This window comes from Anser brachyrhynchus, assembly GCF_964034855.1.
Source record: "Anser brachyrhynchus genome assembly, chromosome: 7".
Lineage (NCBI taxonomy): Eukaryota > Metazoa > Chordata > Aves > Anseriformes > Anatidae > Anser > Anser brachyrhynchus.
The window spans coordinates 5308332-5327725 of NC_137701.1; the positions used below are offsets into that span (position 1 = coordinate 5308332).

The following is a 19394-nucleotide window of genomic DNA, read 5'->3' on the forward strand; positions in this document are numbered from 1 at the left end:
CAGAAATCTGCCTTCTGAAGCACTTCACTCTTCTTCTGAACCCTGCACTTTGTCTTAACACAGCAATGATTTCCACATGTAACATACCGTATTAAGAATGCTTAAGTGAACTTTTTGCAATCCTGTATTAAGGAAAATTAGAATGCAAGTGGTTAATGTGCCACCAGGAATTCCTGACCAGCCTGAACTGAAGAGAAACTGTTTCCAGCCCTTTCCTTATTCCTAACTATATGCTGTATGTTTCATGCAATTTTCTTTGTTCGTTTTGCAGCAAGGCTCAAAGCACAACTATCTGACTTCCAAATACACCTTTTGTCAAAGGTCAGAAAGTATTAAAAAAAACTAACTGGTTTGTAATTACACAACCTCATCAAATGTACTAGAAATTTCATGACTTCCCTAATTGACGCTAGCTGTTGGGAAGTGTTATAAAAGCTCAGTTCAAGGAAACATTATCTTTTTGATAAATCACCTTTCCAGCTGTGAAGGAGGGGTTGAAGATGTTGGAATACTGTTTTTTTGTCCTAAGTTTTTAATGGTGTCGTCTGCACTTCTCATTGAAAATGGAAGTTAACCTTTATAAGCCACTCCTACTCGAGCCACTGCCAAAAAAAACTTTTTGTGCCAAAACGTTATGCAGAGCTAATTCAAACAGGAGGCTCCGTATGTGCGTAACAATAGTACAAGTACAACAATACATGTGTGACTGCGTACTATACTACATGTGATCCTAGAATTCATCCTGCACGCATTTTTAAGGCGCCTGTGAGCTGGAATTATACCCAACGCCTTTGAAGAAGATTATATCGCAATGAAACAAAAGGCTAGCACCGAGCCAAGCAGCGAAGACACTTGATGGGACAAGGGGGGGAAAGAACAAGGCAGCGGCTTCTTCCCCTGCGCGCCAGGCTGAGGGAGCATAAGCCCATACCCAAGAGCAGAGCTACGAGTGGGCTGAAGTCTTCCTGCCTGACCTCACGGGATCCCTCCAGGCTTCCTCTCCGCGTGAGGCTGACAAAGGCAGTGCCCTTAGCGAAGGCAGGGTCCCCTTCCCTTGGCCTCGCTTCCTCTTTCGCTTTTCCCACCTGGCTAGCGGGCAGGGCCGGGGCTGGGGCCGCCAGCCGCAGGCGGGGGCTCACCCCGCGGCCCAGCAGGGATTTGGGGCTGCCCGGGGGTCTCAGCTAAGGCACCCAACCCCCCAGGAGGGCTGAGGGGGGCACGGGGCAGGGGACGGGACTCCCCCTAACGCCGCCGGGGGCGCTGGCTGGGGCCGGAGAGGGTGAAGGGAAACGGGAGCACGGGGCTGCGGGCCCAGAAATCCCCAAAAAACCCTGCGTGGCCCCGTCGGCGCGGCCTTGAGGCGGCGGCTGGGGCTGCGCAGCGCCTCCAGGCGGGGCCCCTCCGCCCGCCTGCCCGTCCTCCTGCCCGTCCCTCCCTCCCTCCGCGCCGTGCCCAGCCCCGCACCTGCCGGGGAAGCCGCGTGCGCGGCCCCGCAGCCGTGGCATGGCCGCCGCCTCCCTGCCTCCCTGCCGGCCCCGCACTCACTTCTCCCCTCCCGCGGCCAGCTCCGCGCCCCCGCCGTGGTTCTTGCTGCGGCCGCTGTCCGTGACGGGGGGCTCCCCGGGGGCCGCCGGCTGCTGCGGCTGCTGCTGCGCCCCCTTCCCCGGCTCCTCCAGGGCTCCCTCGGAGCGAGTGCACAGCCCCCGCGCCGGGACGCGCCGGCGGGCGGCCAGGGGGGGCGGCGGGAGGCGCCGGGAGCCGTGTCCGGGCCCGGGGCCGTGCCCGCCGGCCGCCCCCCGCAGCAGCTCCCTGAGCAGCGCCGCCCGCCACAGCCGCATCATCGCCGCCCTGCCGCCGACTGCCCGCCGCCGGCCCGCCGCGCCGCTCGCCGCCCGCCGCGCCCGCCCCCGCCGCGCGCCGATTGGCCGCCGCCGCCTAGCTGTCAGGCAGGCGGCGCGCTGATTGGGCGGCCCGCGCGTCGCTCCTGAGCGGGAGGGAGAGGGCCCCGCGAGCGCCGCCGCCGCCGCCTCCATTTTATGGAGCGGGGAGGCTGGGCGGCCACCGCCCCCGCGGTGCGGCGGGGGCCGGGCCCGGTGGCCGGGAAGGGGCTGGGGGACACCGGGCATCAGCCAAGGGGCAGGCAGCGGCCCGCCTGCCGCCCACACCGGGCCCGCACCTGCGGGGCTGCGCCGGCCGCGCCCGGGGGCCCCACGGCGCCGCTGCTCGGCGTGTGGGCGGGATGGGGCCGGGCCGGGTTGTCATGGATACGGGCCCTTTTTATATTTTTATATATTAAAAAAATAAAAATAAAAAATCGGTGATCAAGTGCGCCGCCGCCTGCCGGGGAGACAAAGGGATGTGAAAAGAGTGGTTCCCCAGTTCCTCATGCGAGGCACCTCCCTTCATGCCCTGAACCCAATCATGGGGTTCTGGCCACGTGCATTAAAACCCAACACCCGTGAGCATAACCTGCCTGCCTAGCCCTCCACAGTTATTAAAAATAAAAACATGAACAAGAAATAAAATACCCAGACACATCAAGCGTGGCTGCTCACCGTGCTTGTTCCTTCAGACATGCAGTCAGCAAAAGCTGAATGGCTGCACTGCCACAGGCCTCAGCCTGAACTAGAATCACAGTCATTAGGGTTGAAAGAGACCTCCAGGATCATCTGGTCCAACCATCCCCCTACTGCCAATGTCACCCACTAAACCATGTCCCTAAGCACCGTGTCCAACCATTCCTTGAATGCCCCCAGGGACGGTGACTCCACCACCTCCCTGGGCAACCCGTCCCAACGCCTGGCTGCACTTTCTGAGGAGAATTTTCTCCTAATTTCCAACCTAAACCTCCCCTGGTGCCACTTGAGACCATTCTCTCTAGTCCTATCACCTGTGAGAAGAGGCCGACCCCCAGCTCCCCACGGCTTCCTTTCAGGCAGTTGCAGAGAGCAGTAAGATCTCCCCTGAGCCTCCTCTTCTCCAGACTAAACACCCCCAGCTCCCTCAGCCGCTCCTCGTAGGACTTGTGCTCCAGGCCCTTCACCAGCTTCGTTGCCCTTCTCTGGACACGCTCCAGGGCCTTGATGTCCTTCTTGTACTGAGGGGCCCAAAACTAAACACAGCACTCGAGGTGCGGCCTCACCAGAGCTGAGTACAGGGGGATGACCTCCTCCCTGCTCCTGCTGGCTGCACTATTCCTGATACAATCCGGGATGCCACTGGCCTTCTTGGCCACCTGGGCACACTGCCGGCCCACGTTCAGGCGAGCATCAAATAGTAGCACAAGGCCAAAGGCTGAACTAGGCTGCACAGAACAAAATGGCCGTATGGCTCCAGCGCCAAGGTAAATGTCACTCCTTGCACATACTCGGGCTCCATCACAGCACCCTGAGGTGCTGCTCAGAACACAGAGGCCACAGACATTGCGGTTACCTGGCGAAATGCAGCCAATTCCCAAATTTGTCTATGTTAGTAGTTGTATCCATCATGGATAACTGTAGAGAAGGAGACCGGTGTCATCCTACTCTGTCAGTAATGCCAAGGTGGAAGGCAGTATCACAATTCCTGATAGCTTTTTTTTTTTTTTTGTAGGAACCAAAAATTTCAGAGCAGAAATGTAAATACTTTCAGAGTTCTGAGTCTATTACTGCTAAATTTTCTCAAGAACAATTTACCAACACATTAAGGTTTGTTTCTTCCGGTACCATCTCTATGTTTGGGGTCAGCGGGGAGCCGTAGTTCTGAGTTAAAATGGTCTTACTGCAAACTTTATTGGAAATGTTTCACTCTAAAAATACTGATATTTTAATTTCTACCACCTCCCCGTCCTGACTACAATTTTCAGCTGTCTTTGCACCGTAAATTGCACTTAAAAGCACATAAAACAGAGGTTTTTTTGTTACTTGCTTTCTGTGCATTCTGAGTTTTAGACAATGACTGCAAATACACATTCAGAAGCTTACACGTACACCGTGGCACAAATGCCCACAGGAGTTCCCTCTGCTAATAAATCATCACAGCAGCCATGAGAACTTTTGGAAGCAGATTTGAAGATAGCTGATAATTTATGCCTATAAAATGAGCCTCAGCACACCGCTGGCTTTCCCTCCCACTGAACAAGAAAACTTGAAATATCAGTGTGGGATGTGTAATCCTGTGCTACGGTTACTTCACGTACAGAGATGCAAAGTGCCTACGGTTCTCACATATTTATTAGGTTACCAATTACATTTCCTGGAACTAACTCTAGATTTCCATTTGCTTAGACCTTTTGGCAAGCCAATAGCTGCATCTTTCGTCCCGCTGCCCAATACTAATATTTCTCATTTTTTAAATTCTGTATTCCAAAGATGGAAGTATCCCAAGCACCTTTTCCATTCTCTTTGCAGGGGCTCCAGCTCCAAGTGCAGAGGCAGCAAGTATGTTTCCCATATGTGCATATGGTCACTAATTGAACACACAGCCCTACAGACACTTACAAGACTCCCTGCTGATTTTTACTGCCAAGGTGATATTTTTGGTGCGACAGCTGCACTTTTTCACAAGCCAGCTGTTTAGCCACTGACCTGGTTGAAAATCTCTTCTAATTCATCTCTTGTACTGCAGGAGGAAGAAAAGGAAGAATGCAAAATGTAATGATCTGGATCTTTCCTTTTAGTGCTCTGGTTTCTGTTCAGAACATTACACGTAAGGTTGTGGGAAGGAAAGAAAAAAAAAAAAGTACTACGTAGACAAAAATACTTGCCTCTCATAACAGTACCTTGTATTACACATTCTTGACCCTACATGAACTCATTTACTCATTTCCTCTTTTTACTTTGTATGCTATTGCTGTATTTCTTTATTTGACCTTTTAGTACCAGCTTCACGTCAATAATCTCCCAATGCAAGTGTTCTTCCATAAAGCGTCTCTTAAAACTCACTTCAGGAAATGAATCCTCACCTTCTCTCCCGGGAAATTTCCTTGTATGTGTTCTAGCCCTGCAGGGGCTAATGAGAGAGAAGGCAAGTTGCTCTGTATGTGTAACTAGAAATACACAACTTGGGAACAATGCAAATGATAAATATAGTTTCAGATTCACAAAGTTCAAGGGCGATAGTGACTCATTCCCTATTCTGAGACCTTTTGCTGCATATTTCAGGCCATCACCACAGGCTCTTGCTATTACTAAGCCTAAGAAATTTCACAGAGCAATTCTCTCCTCTTTTGCCAAAGGCACAGGCAGACCAGAGAGTCTTAATTTAAAGATGATTTTTTCTTGCTTTTAAATTAGGCCCTAGGAAATGTAGAAGGAAGGGCATCAGAAATGTGGTCATTTGCTTGTGAAAAATGTTGTACTTAAAACCTATTAAACTGCCTCTAATTTTTGTTTTGGTTCAGATATTATACTGGGCTTTCCCATACCTCTGTGAAAACCCCTCTTGATTTCCCTCTTGAACAGCATGACATTACTTGTCTTTTTGAAAATAGAAGACAGGCTGTCTGCTCTGTCATTGTGTTTCACATCGTATCCCAAGAGAAACAGAAAATCACAGAAATACCTTCCAACATACTGCAAAGTAATTTGAAATTAAAATTCCCTCTAACTTTTGAGTCAGTTACGTGGTTGGCAGTAACCATAAACCTACGATTCTCTTTTAATATCCACAACTACCTCTGTATTTTTGTAAGACAAAAATTATGACAGCCAATTTAAGATGCCATGTTTCTTCAGGAAAAAATAAAATAAAATCGTTCAAATGGGCATTAGTTTTATAAGTATTTTCCTTAAGCTTTATGCTAGCAAAATATTCCTAGTTTAGCCCTCTCAAAATAATCTATATTTCAGAGGTTTTTCTTTCTAAAAGCAGTGTTAATCTTCTAGGAGAAAGAGCTCTGAAAAGCAGGTGGAAAGAGGTCTTCCCAGTTCAAGCACATCCAGTGACAACAGCTTTCAGGAAGGTTAAATCCTCCATCAGATCGGCAGGGCAGATCTCAGATAAGCAGCAGAAATTAAGGATTATCTTGACTACGCCATGAACTGTTTACTTTGCTATTTTAAATGGTTATGTTGGCTCCATTTCATTTGTTGCTGGGTAATGCTTCCAAAGGAGAACCAAGGACCAGATGCCACAATCTTGACTCTATTCGTGTATTCCTACTCATTCTAGCAGCGGTCCCTAACAGTACTTTTTTTTTCTTTTGTGAGGCTAACATGCTGTACATTTGGATACCATCTTGATCTCAATTCAAAGGAAAGGTGCTCAGCCACAAGAAACATTTCCTCTTGGATTGCACAAGGGATAAAGCACAGTTGCCTCTGCGCGGAGAATCATAATCAGTAAATAAAATTACAATTTAATCAAAGAAAATGGTGGGTAAAATATTTAAGCATGATAGCTCAGAAATCCAATGAGGGGGAAAAAACTGAGAGAAATAATTTACCTGGAAGGTAATAGCTGAGGGAGGGATTGACCTTAAGTGACAAGCAATAGCAAAAATTTGAAATCATCTGCCCCACGTGTAGCACATCAATGAGACCATAGCTCGTATCTCATCAGCTCGTTCTGGGTAGCAAGGCAGTAAGGAATGAATTCAAAGGAAAGCAGCGAAGATATGTGGAGGATTTGCTGAGACTGACGTGGAGAGACTAAAGGGGCCAGAGACATTCCTAGCATGATTAAGAAACAGCATACAAAGTTCCTGTAGTGCAGATGGCAGAGTAAGCAAATAAGAGAAGCGAATTTCTTGAGGATGATCTGCAAGGACTGACACAAAGTCATGGATGAAATCAAAGAAACACTTCAGAGCCATGGAATTGCCATTTCATTTTGAATAAATTGCAAAGAAGGTGCTTAAAATACAAAAAATAAATCTTAAAAAACAAAACAAAAAAACAACAACAAAAAAAAACATTTTAAATGCTCCTCTTTTGACTTATTTTCTAACCTGAGTATCAGGAAAGTTTGTCTGCCACTGACAATCACTGCACAGGAGTGGAGTCTCAGGACAAAATTCATTCCCTGCTCTTGGCATTGATGGGATGTCTTGGTCTCTTACCCATAGCTTGGTTTTCAGTACTGACCTCCTTCGTTAACTGCTGTGAAGTCAAATGAGGAAAAGTGATGGGTGTTAAAGGGGAAAAAAAGGAATAGGGTTTATTTAAAGTACAACCGAATGAGCATGCACTAAAAACATAAATTGCCAGGTCCTTTCTGGCTAAAACTTCCAAAGGGAAGCCACATGAATACATGAAAACATGCATTCTTAATGCCCAAGTAATACTCTAGCTCTAATGGTAAAATGTGACTGACAGGTAACCTTATTTCTTTACTCCCACATTCATGTGTCACCTGTATGTCTACCAGAGAAACTGAAGACAAAACCTCCTCACAGCTACATGGGCAAATTGCATTGCAATTTCAGAATTATGTTTTTAATTGTTTAGTCTGTTGGCCACATTTTTTTTTCCCATTACTTTATTTGTTAATTTGTTTTCTTTCATCATCACCAGCGAGAGAGCACCATAATTCCTCATGCACATTATTGGTTATAGCACTCTTCAAATGCGAAATTCTTTCCACATCAGAGGATTCACCTTCAGAGGCCAATAGCTTACCTGCAAGAGAAATATTCCAATGCCTCCAACACACTGCATATTGTTTGCCCTATGATACACCTATCATAATGTTACAAACCCCATTCATTCAACTCACAACTATACTTAATGCTTAACTCAGGAGACCCGTGCCAAACTGCAGCTCAGTTCTTGATACCAGAGCAGGCTGGGGAGTGGGAACAAACCTGGACCTTCTCCTCCTGTTCCTGGTCCTCAATTACCAACCTTGTGCTAGCAAGCCGAAACCAGCAACTGCACCACATGGCTGCACACCGTGTACCGCCACACTCCAAGGGTGTTTAATATTTAGACAAGGACTTTTGAACAGTTCCACAACAGTAGGCCAGTGGGGACTTAGGGTTTGGGAAACTGGATTCAGAGATTAAAAAGCAAAAAAGAAGAAGAAGGATGGAAGGAATAATCAAGGCTATAAACTAGCCTGGTTTAAGCAGGAGTTTTTGCAAGTAGCCAGTTTAGTGGTTAAATGCATGTGTGTTCATCTTAACTCATAAGAAGACAAACATTCAAAATTTTCCCAAGTAAATTTTGGTGCATTTGAAACATTTGTGAAAGCAGAATTGTGCTTCTTTAGAGTTCACTGGTGTCACAGAGCATCTTCACATCATCTTTTGCTGCTTCATAACCCTCCATCTTTTCATACACGGCGTGGAAGAACGCACAAGAAAAGACTCTGCTTTTTAAGGCATATTTTTAACCCTCAGCATAGTTTCCATAGCAGTATTAGACCCAATTACGTGGGCTTCTGCCTCGCCTGTCTGGGTTGTGCTGTTAAAATTCGGAGTGTTTCTGGCATGACGTTATCTCTGGTGGCAAAGTTGCTCGTTCCCACACACGTGCCGGAGCCCCTTACCCCTCGCTGTTCTTCTCAGGCAGCAATTTAACTGGGTCGCACTGTGAGCTGCACGAGGGAAGCAGCCAGGGCTCAGAACTGGTGAACAGTAATTCTCCTCTTTGGGAAAGAGGACTTTCACACCACAAATCTGTGAATCATCTTCTGAGGAGCCTCGGGTTAGACGTGGTATTGGGCGGCTCAAAGGAAGAGCAGCAGCTGAGAGATTCTGATAATTTTGCTTCCCTCTGTACACTTGGCCTTGCACCACAGGAAAGGGATGTTGTCGGACCACAGGCTTCACAGCCTTCCTGTCACAGACAATTTTTAAACGATGAGCAAGTGCTTGGATATTTTGAATATTTAGATAAAGTTTCATTGAGTGGCTCGATCAACAAAGAGCTGCAGGCAGTGAGATGTCCTTATGAGAAAGCATGGAGCCAAGCCACTCGTCTGTATAATATTGCTGTATTGATCTCAGGAGGAAATATAAGCAGTTCTGGAATTACCAGAGCACCCCTTATTCTGTCATATCCTTGCACACAAAATAACCTTATAATCCCCCACAGCAGTCATCCAAGACATCATGGCATCATGGGCCTAATTTGAGAGCACGTCTAAAAGAGCCTACCAGGAGCCCACACAATACTATTTTTTATTTTTGCTAGATACACTGCTTTAGACGAGACTCTCATTAGACACCTGAGGATCAGCTCTGCCAAAATCAGGTCAGGAGAGCAAAGGGACATCTGAGCAACGAGACCAGAGCCAGGCTATCTTGGGAAGATACTGCAGCCAAAAGAGGACTTTAGGAGAATACACACAAAAATGAAGGGTGTATTTTGGGCCAAAGGTGTGCAGAACAGATGCGTACAGTCATCAACGTACCTGTAGCAAGGAAAACATCAGCCAGCCAGCCACTTTTCTGCTTCCTCCCCAGTTTGGACTGACTGCACCTTGTCTGCTGCAGGATCACAAAATCTCACAACAGGGCAAGGGTCTTCCAGTATTACACAGACCTGTGGCATCCTAGGAGTGATACAAATAAATGCAGTGTTAACAGGAGCCACTCAAGACAACCGATGAAAACTTACCCTAGGTGTAAAATCCATTACATGCTGTAGAGGTTTCCTGGAGTCACTGGGGTCAAAGCTCTGAATCTCAGAGCAGCAGCATTTGATAGACACTCTGCAAGAAATCCTTACTCTGAAGCTCTCTGAGATCTATTTGGGGTGGCTACAACGGCAACTTGCAACAACTGAAGGAAAGCTTTTGGATAACTCTTTCTGGATCTCCAAACGTATTAACATTTCATAAAATTGGTCTAGGACACAGAGACTTTCTTAAAACCCAGCTTTTAAAGAGAGCTGCACTCCCCTACAGCATCCCTCTGACACCGACAGGCTTAAATACAAACACTGAATGAAAATTGCCTCTCTAATTTAACTGAAGCATCTCCTTTTTCCACCAGCAGAAGAGAAACCATTTAGATCACTAATGTGAAAGTAGATATTCCTGGTGGCACTCACAACAGTCAAAATATTTCACCCACTGTTTGGTTTATTTATTACTTCTATTCATTTTATTTAAACGTTCAAGGATATTCTAAATGTTAGTACTGGAGATGAACAGAAAGACGGTTTGGGAAAGCTCTCAGAATGAAGACGGCCATATATTACTTACAATTATTTCTCTGTCACAATTATGTTTAGTCAAGAAGTTACATTTGGTTTATTTCTTGGACTTACATTATATGTATTCTGGTGCTGTTCAGCTTCAGTTTATCTCATCTTGTATATTTCTACAACCTTTTCCTCTAGTTACCTCTCTCTGAATTTGTATCTCTTTGTCTTTTGATTGATATACTTTAATAGAGAAAGCATGTGCTAAAAAAAAAGTTTAAAAACAGTGACTCATTCTGTTCTGCTTTACCTATCAGTTACATTGCTTGATGTGTCAACATATTTTATTAGTATGAAAGGTGAAATTCAGAGTTGAATAGCACAAGCAGAAGGATGTATTGCCATATGACTGAAGAGATAAATGTGACAAGTACGTAGCGTGGCTTGATGCAAAGCCAGATAAATTCTACCCTTTGAAATAAAAAGTTGTTCTTAGACTACTAGTCGTTGTTAATGATTACTAGAACTGGAAATAATCAATCAGAGTTCACATGCTAGTGAGTGATAATCTTCTGCAAACATCCGGAATATGAAGATTATGCCCTCAGCCTAGCTACGCTGTATTCCAGGATAAGCAGAGGGATGCATGCACTGAAATGCTGCTGGTCATCTTCCAAATATTTGGCTCAGTTCTGGGCCTCCCATGCACCCCAGCCGAATGGCATTAAACTGTTCAGAATTGTCTGGCGTGATTATTTTAGAAGAGAAAACCACAAGGATTGGATCTTTTCTTCACGGGTATCGGTAGTTCAAGGAAAAAAAACCGCTAACATTTTTTGCATCCCTGAACTGGTGGTATGCAACTGGATCAAATGTCGCCTTTTCAACATTACTGGGAGGACAAAAAAAAATAGCACCTCGGATAGTGTTACAGCTGTGCTTTCTTGCTTGCTTATCTGTCTTGCTTGCTTATCTTGCTTTTAATTTTCAGGGACACTTATTGGCACATTGAGACTTGTGTCTTAAAAACCAGATGAGCATCGCGTGAGAGATCAGGGGCGGGAGCGGTGTGGTCCCCAGGAGGCTGTCACCCAGATCCTAGGTCAAGCACCGCTGAAGCTCAGCATCAGGCACTTTGTGCTCTGAAACAAGTTGTGGCAGAGCAGGCTGGCTTCAGCCTGACTGCAGCAGGAAAAGGCTGGTTTCCCTGAGCCACTGTCACCTACTGCCCAGTGCGGTTCAAGGGCATGGGTAACAGGCAGCTGTGCAGCCAGAGTTACAGGTGCAACCTTTGCAAGCCTGATTCAGAGTTCATTTATAAAGTCAGCCAGCTGGATCTTGAACCACTTAACCTTCAGCTACCAGAGGTGTCCAGGTCGGAGCTGCGTGTGGATGGAGCGGGTCATTCCTGAGAGTCCTGGCAGCCTGTGATGCGTTATCCCAAAGCTGGGTGGGCAGGGGGTGGCAGCAGGGTTCTCCATCTCTCCTTGGGCAGAAGGGGATGTCCTAGGCTTGCGTGCATGCGGAGGGTTGTGCGAGCTTGTTAAACACCATGTGATGCCTTTATGAAATTGCTTGTAAAAAAAGCCTTTAGTCCTTGAAGGTGCCAAGAAGCTATAGAAGATGTTAGGCTTCCACTGAAGGCAGTGGGATAGTTGAAATTCTTCACTCAGAGCAACTGTTCAGAGGACAAATCAAACAAGAAATGGACTCTTCTCCTGTGAGGAAAGTCATCTCTGACAAAACCTGGGGGAGCAGATGTTGCTGTGCTCCCTGGCAAGTGAGATCTGGAAGGAAATGAACGCTGCCACACAGGAAATGGGAATTATTGAAAGCAGCTGCAAGCCGGAGCCCGCTGGTGAGCTCTGTGGCGGTGCATGCAATTCTCCATGCAATGCTGGGCTTCGGTGTCCCCTTCACTCATGTTAAGCCACCAGGGACACACACACTGGGGCCGACTGCCGTGGCCCTGTGAGCAGACTCCAAGATTAGCGTGAGGGCAGCAGGGAGGCTGCCCTAATCCCCCCCCCGACACAGCGCAAATCCCCATGTTGCGTAGGGGGGTCTCTGACCTCACTTCCCCGGTATCCCGGTGGCACAGGGGCGGGAGCACCCAGGGTAAAACAGAGGCTGTCGTACGAAAGCCGCAGCAGCGCAAACGCGGTGTCTTGCGTCTGGGAAGCATCTGGATGGCTTTATTGCGTTTTTGGATATGCTAAGCCATCCCAGGAGGCCTGACACACAGCAAGTGGAAGATGTCTTTTTTTGTTCATCTGGAGGTGGGGAAAAAAAAAAAAAAAGGCCACAAATGACGATGTACTTGTTTCAATACTTGAGCCGTGCCGAGAAAGTGGCACCAGTGGTCAAGTGCTTCAGCAGCTGCCTCGGGAGGAGCGGGCAGCACGGCGTTGAAAAGCCTGCAGAATGATAACAAAGAAAGTAGGAGTCATCCCGAGCCGGCCAGCCAGGGCCCTCAGGCTGGCGCCGAGCCACAGCTCGGAAGGTCACATAGCTGACATATCAACCGTGAGTCACCCGCTGCCGATACTGCGCACGTCCGCCTCCGTTTGGCAGGACCTGGAGAGGTTCCTTCTCCCTCCACACAGCTCAGGGCCAACATCGCCCTGCGGAACGGAGAAGACACCAAAGCAAGCAGAAGATGTAAAGGTGATGGAGCTACATTAATCGGAGAGAAAGGTGAGCAGAAATCCCAGATGCAGTGGTTCTTCTGGTAGGAGGCACAGAGGAGTTTGTAAGCAAAGGGAGAAGAAAGCGATAAAAAAGAAACAATGCAAGTACATGTGAAAATTCTAGTCCTTGGACTAAAGTCGGGCCCAAACCCCGTGAATTTTGGCTAAACTTAAGCAAAAAAAATGATACTACACAATGGTCATATTAATTTGCAGGTAGCTATAACAAGGATGCAGCAACACAGATAAGGCACTGTGTATCTTTCCAAATGCAGAAAGCAATTGCCATTGTGGTTAAGCAGTCTGTTGACAATACAGACAGCTGTTTAAGATGCATGCTCATGAACAATATTTATGAAGAACAAAGCAAACGATTGTCCAGGTTTTCCCAGTCAGAGTAAGGAGTTGGTTTTCTAAAGCATTAGGTAATGATGACCACAAGCACAGTTCGGATTTTTCTTCTACAGTACAAAAAGATACATTATATACATCATACATTTCAACCTTTAACTAAAAGCCATCATCTTATAATGCTGGATAAAGTGCTGCAAAACACCAAGGCTGTTTCATATCATCGCAGATCTTACAGAGGTTGTGATGCCCATGAAGGCTGTGCTAAGCTGAGAGAGATGCTAAGCCGTGAGACCACTGAACATCGTGTTCAGCGGTGAATTGCAGTTGTTCTCAAGCAATCTGTGTGACTTGCTGCAGATAAAAAGGGACACAGCAAGACACTACTTTTGGAGTATCTGAAGAGACACAGCATTAAGCTATTGAGATGCTAAGATCCTTGGCATCCTCCTTATTCTAGGTGGAAATAACTCTACACTGACATTGCAGATTTTAGGCATGCCATCTAAGGTCTGTTGCTACGTGTTAAACCTTACTGTCAATCATTACAGCATAACAGGTTCCAGCACCCCATGCTGAACACCGTGTATGCAGGCAGACAAAACCAGAACAGCTCTGGGTCCTTAAAGCTTCTGCAAGGAGGACTTGGACGCATACGAAGTTGCAAATGAGCTGTCACAAGCAGTGCTCACCTCTCCCCTTACAGCAGGGCATTAACACCACAGGTGATCTCCAGGGTTCCTGCCGCCGTGCCAAACATTGCTGGCTACCTGGCAAGGCTGCCAGTGGAGCCAGAAGGAGCTTCAGGAGGAAGGAGGACCTGCAGAGCTTGCGCACCTCATTGCAGAGGGTTTTTCAGATGGAGAAAAAAGGGTATGTTCATACTGAGAAGACAAGACTGCATCAAAATACATGATAGAAGTGGTATTGCACAGACAGCAGTGACCTTCACTAGTGGGCAATGTCATGTAACACAGGGAACCACGCATCCTTCTCTTCCACGTGGTTTTTGGAGTTCCCTGATCCACTGCACTCCCTCAACAGTCTCCAGTCACCATTCAGACCCGCTTATGTCTTTGAAGTATGCAGTTAAAACACAAGAAGAATGGCTAAAAAGTCAAATGCTTGTCTTACTAAATCACACCATAAATGAGAGAGTTGTGTTCTTCATCTACCACATTGCTTTTAAGTGTTTTTATCATTGAGTGAATCATATAAGCTATTAAAATCAGGAAAAATCATCATCACATGCAACTGTGAGAACACTTTAAATGTATTAGTTGCATAATTTAGACCCTTGACTTCCAAAGCCCTACCCAAAGATAGCTTGCACTGAGCTGAAGGAGCCGCTGTGACCTTATCTTGGGTCCAGCCAATCGAGGGAACTGCAGAACCCTTTACCAGGTTGTTATGGAGCCATCTGAGGATGGCAGGGAGGTATTAGGGATCAGAGTTTCTGGGTCTTGTTCCTCACCCATGACAAGGACTGATGGATAAGATTTTACCTAGGAAGGACAGTCATGTACATTGTCTGGGCTTACTCAGTCTAAACCTACGGATGAGACCCCCAGTTTCAGGCTAGAAAAAGAAATGCTCACAAATATAGCAAAGTATAGCCTAGATGGCAATACTTTTGAGAGGGAGAGCTGAGAGTTTTAACTACAGCTCACACAAAAGTGTTTATACATTTTTTCCCCTGAACTGAAGAAACTGCTGAAGTTACTCATTAGCAGTTCACATTCAGGCATAAGGACATTTGCTCAGGGCACAAATTTATTTTATTTGTTTTTATTTTCTTACAAGCATGTAGTTTGCATCTGAGGAAGATCAATTATTAACTTTGGCCTGAGATGGAAGCGTACAGGTTTAGCTTTCCTGAGGGACAGATGCATCACCAGATCTGACAGGCTCTGGTGTGGGCTGCTCCCCCAGCCAGGAGGTTACGTCCCATGAAGCAGTCCTGCTGGGGCAAAGGACACTACAGCAAGAACTGAGGGCAAGAAAATCATGAGTAACTTAAATTCTTAAATTCACTTTTTTATAGTGCAAATAGAAGCAATGTTGCCAAAAAAAAAAAAAAAAGGATTTATTTTTACAAATACCTAGGGTTTAGGTCTTTCGAAGATATCCTGCTAAAAGCAGACACAAGGTGTCCTGTTCCCCGTACCTCTTTTCCACAGGCAGTATTTCAGGCTTTTGCAGAGCCACTTGCTTACACGTTTACCAGGAGACAACACCCTTGCCCTTCTGAAGACTGCTCCCACAGTGTGACTTCAAGCTCGTTCACCTGCCCTAATTGAGCTCTCGGCTATCAGGTGTTTCTGCACGAGTTTCCTCACACACAGCAGTATATATCGGTACCACCCCACACTGTCATTCCTTCGGTGAGGGGAGCTGTAGCTTTCACTTACCATCAGCTCTTTATCCAAATCCCCAGAGCACTCAGGCATCTCTGCCCTGCGGACTTTGCGAGGCCTGGCATCACGCATGGCAGCCCACACGTGGCAAGCGTGCGGTTCTTTCTCGCTTTTGGCCCCGCTTTTCTAAAATGAGCGAGGGAACTTCCCTACATCTGCTCATTTGCAAATGCTGCTTCTGTCTGGAGGGAGCAGGAGCGGAGCCGGGGGCTGGAGCTCTGCCACAGCGCCTTGCTGTGGGGCAGGCCCTGCTCACAAAGGCGGCCTTATGCTCCTAGGCCCAGCTCCTCTGCCTCGAGGCTTTCCCAGCTGAGCGGCTGAAACCCAAGGCGGTCATGTGGCCGCACGGCAGACATTAACAGATCTATTTAGATCGATTACACATCCAACAAAACTGTTTCTGTCAATGTCTATTTAAGGTTTCGTGGTGTCTCATAACCGCTCACCCTATTAAAAAAATATATTACCTTTGTTGCTAAGCCAGCACACCAACACCAGGCTGACCCAGGAAGGGAACCAAGGCACAACGAGCAGCCCCATCGGCCTGATTTCCCCTCTTGAAACTCGTGGCCCTCTTGGGCACGTCTCTTCATCAAGCTTTTATAGACCACCCTGGCCCAGGAGCTGGAGGTGACAGCTCCAGGAGGGACATGTGGTGGCAGCCAGTAGCTAGAGCCGAGCCAAGAAGGCCTCCTAAACTGAGGACAAAGAGCACTCTCCACCCAGCTTTAAATGCCTGATAGCCCCAAAGGGGTTTACAGTTTCCAGCTGAGGAAGCTAAATTACGAGCACTGGTCTCTTCATCATGTCTTTGTGCAGTGCTTAACAGAGCTCTGCCCCCAGTCCCTGATGGCTGGGCACGACGGCCACGTAGGTGTCACAGAAAATACAGAAAACCCCTTCGAACAATGCCCCGCAATGACTTGTGTTTGCAGGAGGCTGGGCTGGGTCCTTACTCATCCTTCCCCGGAGTACTGGAGAATCAGAAATAGCACACACCAGCTCAGCTAGCTCCCTCTCAGGCCTTCAGCCAAAAACAACTCTTGCCTCAAATGCAGGGGCTGTAAACCAATTTCAAGATGAATGCCATGGTCATGACACACTAGGTGAAATTATTCCATGTCAAGCATCCTAACCCGTGAAGTCTTAACAATTAACTCCTCACTGACTGCTGTGTGAAGTTCATTAAACATTTGCCTGAAAACGTGCTTTTCTTCAAGAAAACGTTGCCCAAATCCAGTTCAGGGCACAGACTCAGTGAACTCTCAAAGCAACATGACAGGGAAGACCACAACCTCCAGCACACAGAGCAGCTGAGGACAGCAAGCCAGCAGCCAAGAGTTTTCTTGGCCCTCAGCCTTCCCTGCTGAAGCAGCTGGGAAACAGCAATTGCTTTGGGACAGCAAAGTAGCAGCATTTACTGTTTATTTGCAAATGATCAGCAATATCCACGGTGATTTTTCTGTAGGCCTATGCCTGCTCTGCTTAAAGGCTGAGGGCTGGAGCTACAAGCGCTACTCACTGCTCTGCAGTTCAAGGGAGTCACTGTGTGCTCCTGGGCTCAAAGGGGGTGACTCACTTCCAAAGCTGAAATTCCATTTGCCCACAAGTGACGTGGTAGCTTCTGAAACTCCAAGAGCATTCAGTTGGAATAATGTCACGGGGAGAAGAAAAAAGTCATGTTAGCTGAAGGGACAAGCTGCAACCCATTACCTTGTGGCTGCTGTCTGCTACGTGCTACGTTTGGTACCTCTCTGGTGGGACAGGATCCTACCCCGTCCCTGGAAGCATTCAAGGCTGGATGGAGCTTGGAGCAACGTAGTCTGGTGGGAGGTGTCCCCCACGGCAGGGGGTTGGAACAGAATGGGCTTTTAGGTCCCCTCCAACATAAACCACTCTGTGATTCTTACTAAGCGCCATTTCCTTGTGGAAGGGACACTGATGAGCACCCACTGAAATAAGGCTTGATGGACTCTCCACACAAAAAAGGAGCCGTTTAGAGAGCAGGCTATGTTGCCTGTACTCAGTCTTGGGAGAACGGTGCCTCCACGCACTCTGGCAGCAGCATGAGCCGTGACAAATGAGCACATAGACATGTGCAAAGTCACTGGCAGATTTACTTCCCCACCCAAATACAATCTCACACTAATCAAAGGTATTTGTTCATCACTTCAAACTGCGTTCCAGATAAGCACCAGGACTACTGTGTTACGGGAGGCTTGTCTGCCAGGCAGGGTGTGTATCTCTCATTGCTTTTATGGGTTATCTTGCAAACGCCATTGCAGCACTATGAGCTAAGGCCAGTAGATCATAAAAGCTACTGGAGGACATAAAAATGTTTTTGACTAGTAGGTCTGCAGTGGGAGAACAGTTGTGATGCACAAAACTGTGCAATCACTAGCGCAAGTGCCCTTTTTTGTTTGTTTACTTCCTGGCACAGCACCACTGCTCATCCCACAGTGACAGCTTCATCCAAAATAACATTTTTCTCATGTGTGAGAAAAAGGAGAATCAAGAGAGGACCACGCTTAAAAAAAATGCAAAGTGGATATGCAGAAATGAGTGATGGCTTTTCTTCTACAGCACGGCAGCAAAGCCTTTAGGCAAAACAAAATAAAACCCGTTGTAACTAAATTCAACTTGTTTTCCATACTTCTTCCTGTGCATGCCATATTTGAGTTAGTTCTCCATTTAGCAATTCAAGACATAGCCCTTCCCTGCTGCAACAGGGAAATTAGCCCCAACTTTCACCGCATTTCACAGAGTTTGGGAACCAACACATCAGCAGGTGTGGTCAGACGGGTATCTTTCGTCTTGGAAAACAAACAAAGAAAAGAGAACCTAAAAAAGCCCTGATCATGGAAAATGCATCAGCCCCAGCATCTTCCTCATGCCAATGAAGTTCATTATGCAACTGATAGCGTTACCGTTCAGGTGTAACCACTGCATTTGCTGCCCTTCCCCAAATTTTTGTTTGCTTTGCAAGTCCTGAAGGGCAAGGATCTGTCTTCCAACTCTTTGAAGTGCTTAGCACACTGTTGGCATCATATAAAAGTATCATAAACACACACAAGCATATATCTGCATGGGTTTTAATTATTGAGGAAGTTGTTATATTTGCTTGTTATTTTGCTGTGCAATGGTTATCTTACTCCGAGTTATCACAAGCTCGTGATAGACGTATACAAATGCAGAGGTAATCGGGCAAATGCAAGCAATAATAATTTATTTCCTCGACAAATATAAGCTGAGAGAAGCAAGATAGAAAGTGCGTCATTTTGCAGGACAGGACTCTGCGAGCACTGAGAGCTGATGAGAAAAGCTGTCCTTAAGCACAACCTGCAGGTGTAAGCTGATACTGCAGCCCTCGAGCTGAGCTTCTGCCTTTGAACGTTTCTGGAAGTTTTGGTGAGAAATACACCCCTACGAGCAGCAGCCTGGCCTGGTATCTTGCTCTGAGCATCTCCCCCCCTGGTGGGTGACAGAGAAAAGCATTCTGCTGAGCCGGGTACAAATAGGGACACACCACGCAGCTGCCAAGATGAGCTCACCCCATGACCCTATAGAGCAAGAAACCCAGCCTGTTGGAGAGGTGTCCTTGCTGAAACGAAGATCTGTCTTTGTCTCAGGCAAAACTACATCTGTTTCCTGTCTGCTATTAGGTGGCGCATTAAAAACAAACAAACAAAACAAAAAAAACACAATTTCTTCATGAAGATAAAGACCTTATTACAGGGTAAAATGGGTTGCATACACAAAGGCAATCGATGCAAGCTTCACGGTGCCCAGGATGGAGCACTCAAACCCCTCTTCACAACAGCAAACAGCAAAGGCCTTCCACCCTTTCTGGGGAAGGGGCTGAAAGA

At 47.0% G+C, this 19394-nt stretch overlaps 1 protein-coding gene and 1 long non-coding RNA gene across 4 annotated transcripts in view; both read right to left on the minus strand.

The window, feature by feature from the left end:
- Positions 1–1877, minus strand: part of GLS (glutaminase) — a 58535-nt gene extending 56658 nt beyond the window's left edge. The window contains exon 1 of one of the 3 annotated variants that reach the window (XM_080598818.1): positions 1546–1877. In XM_080598818.1, coding sequence (XP_080454944.1) covers positions 1546–1841 — 296 coding nt within the window. In that variant the 5' untranslated portion in view covers positions 1842–1877. Of the gene's footprint in view, positions 1–1464; positions 1521–1545 lie in introns of those variants that run through there. The other 2 variants (XM_080598820.1, XM_080598819.1) reach the window with 2 other exon arrangements.
- Positions 1878–5838: 3961 nt separating this feature from the next.
- LOC308197811 lies at positions 5839–18233 on the minus strand. The gene is made up of 3 exons (XR_013953297.1): positions 15996–18233; positions 9337–9477; positions 5839–8759 (listed from the first exon to the last, which is right to left on the minus strand). It is a non-coding gene; the product is annotated as an uncharacterized lncRNA (long non-coding RNA).
- Positions 18234–19394: the final 1161 nt, after the last annotated feature.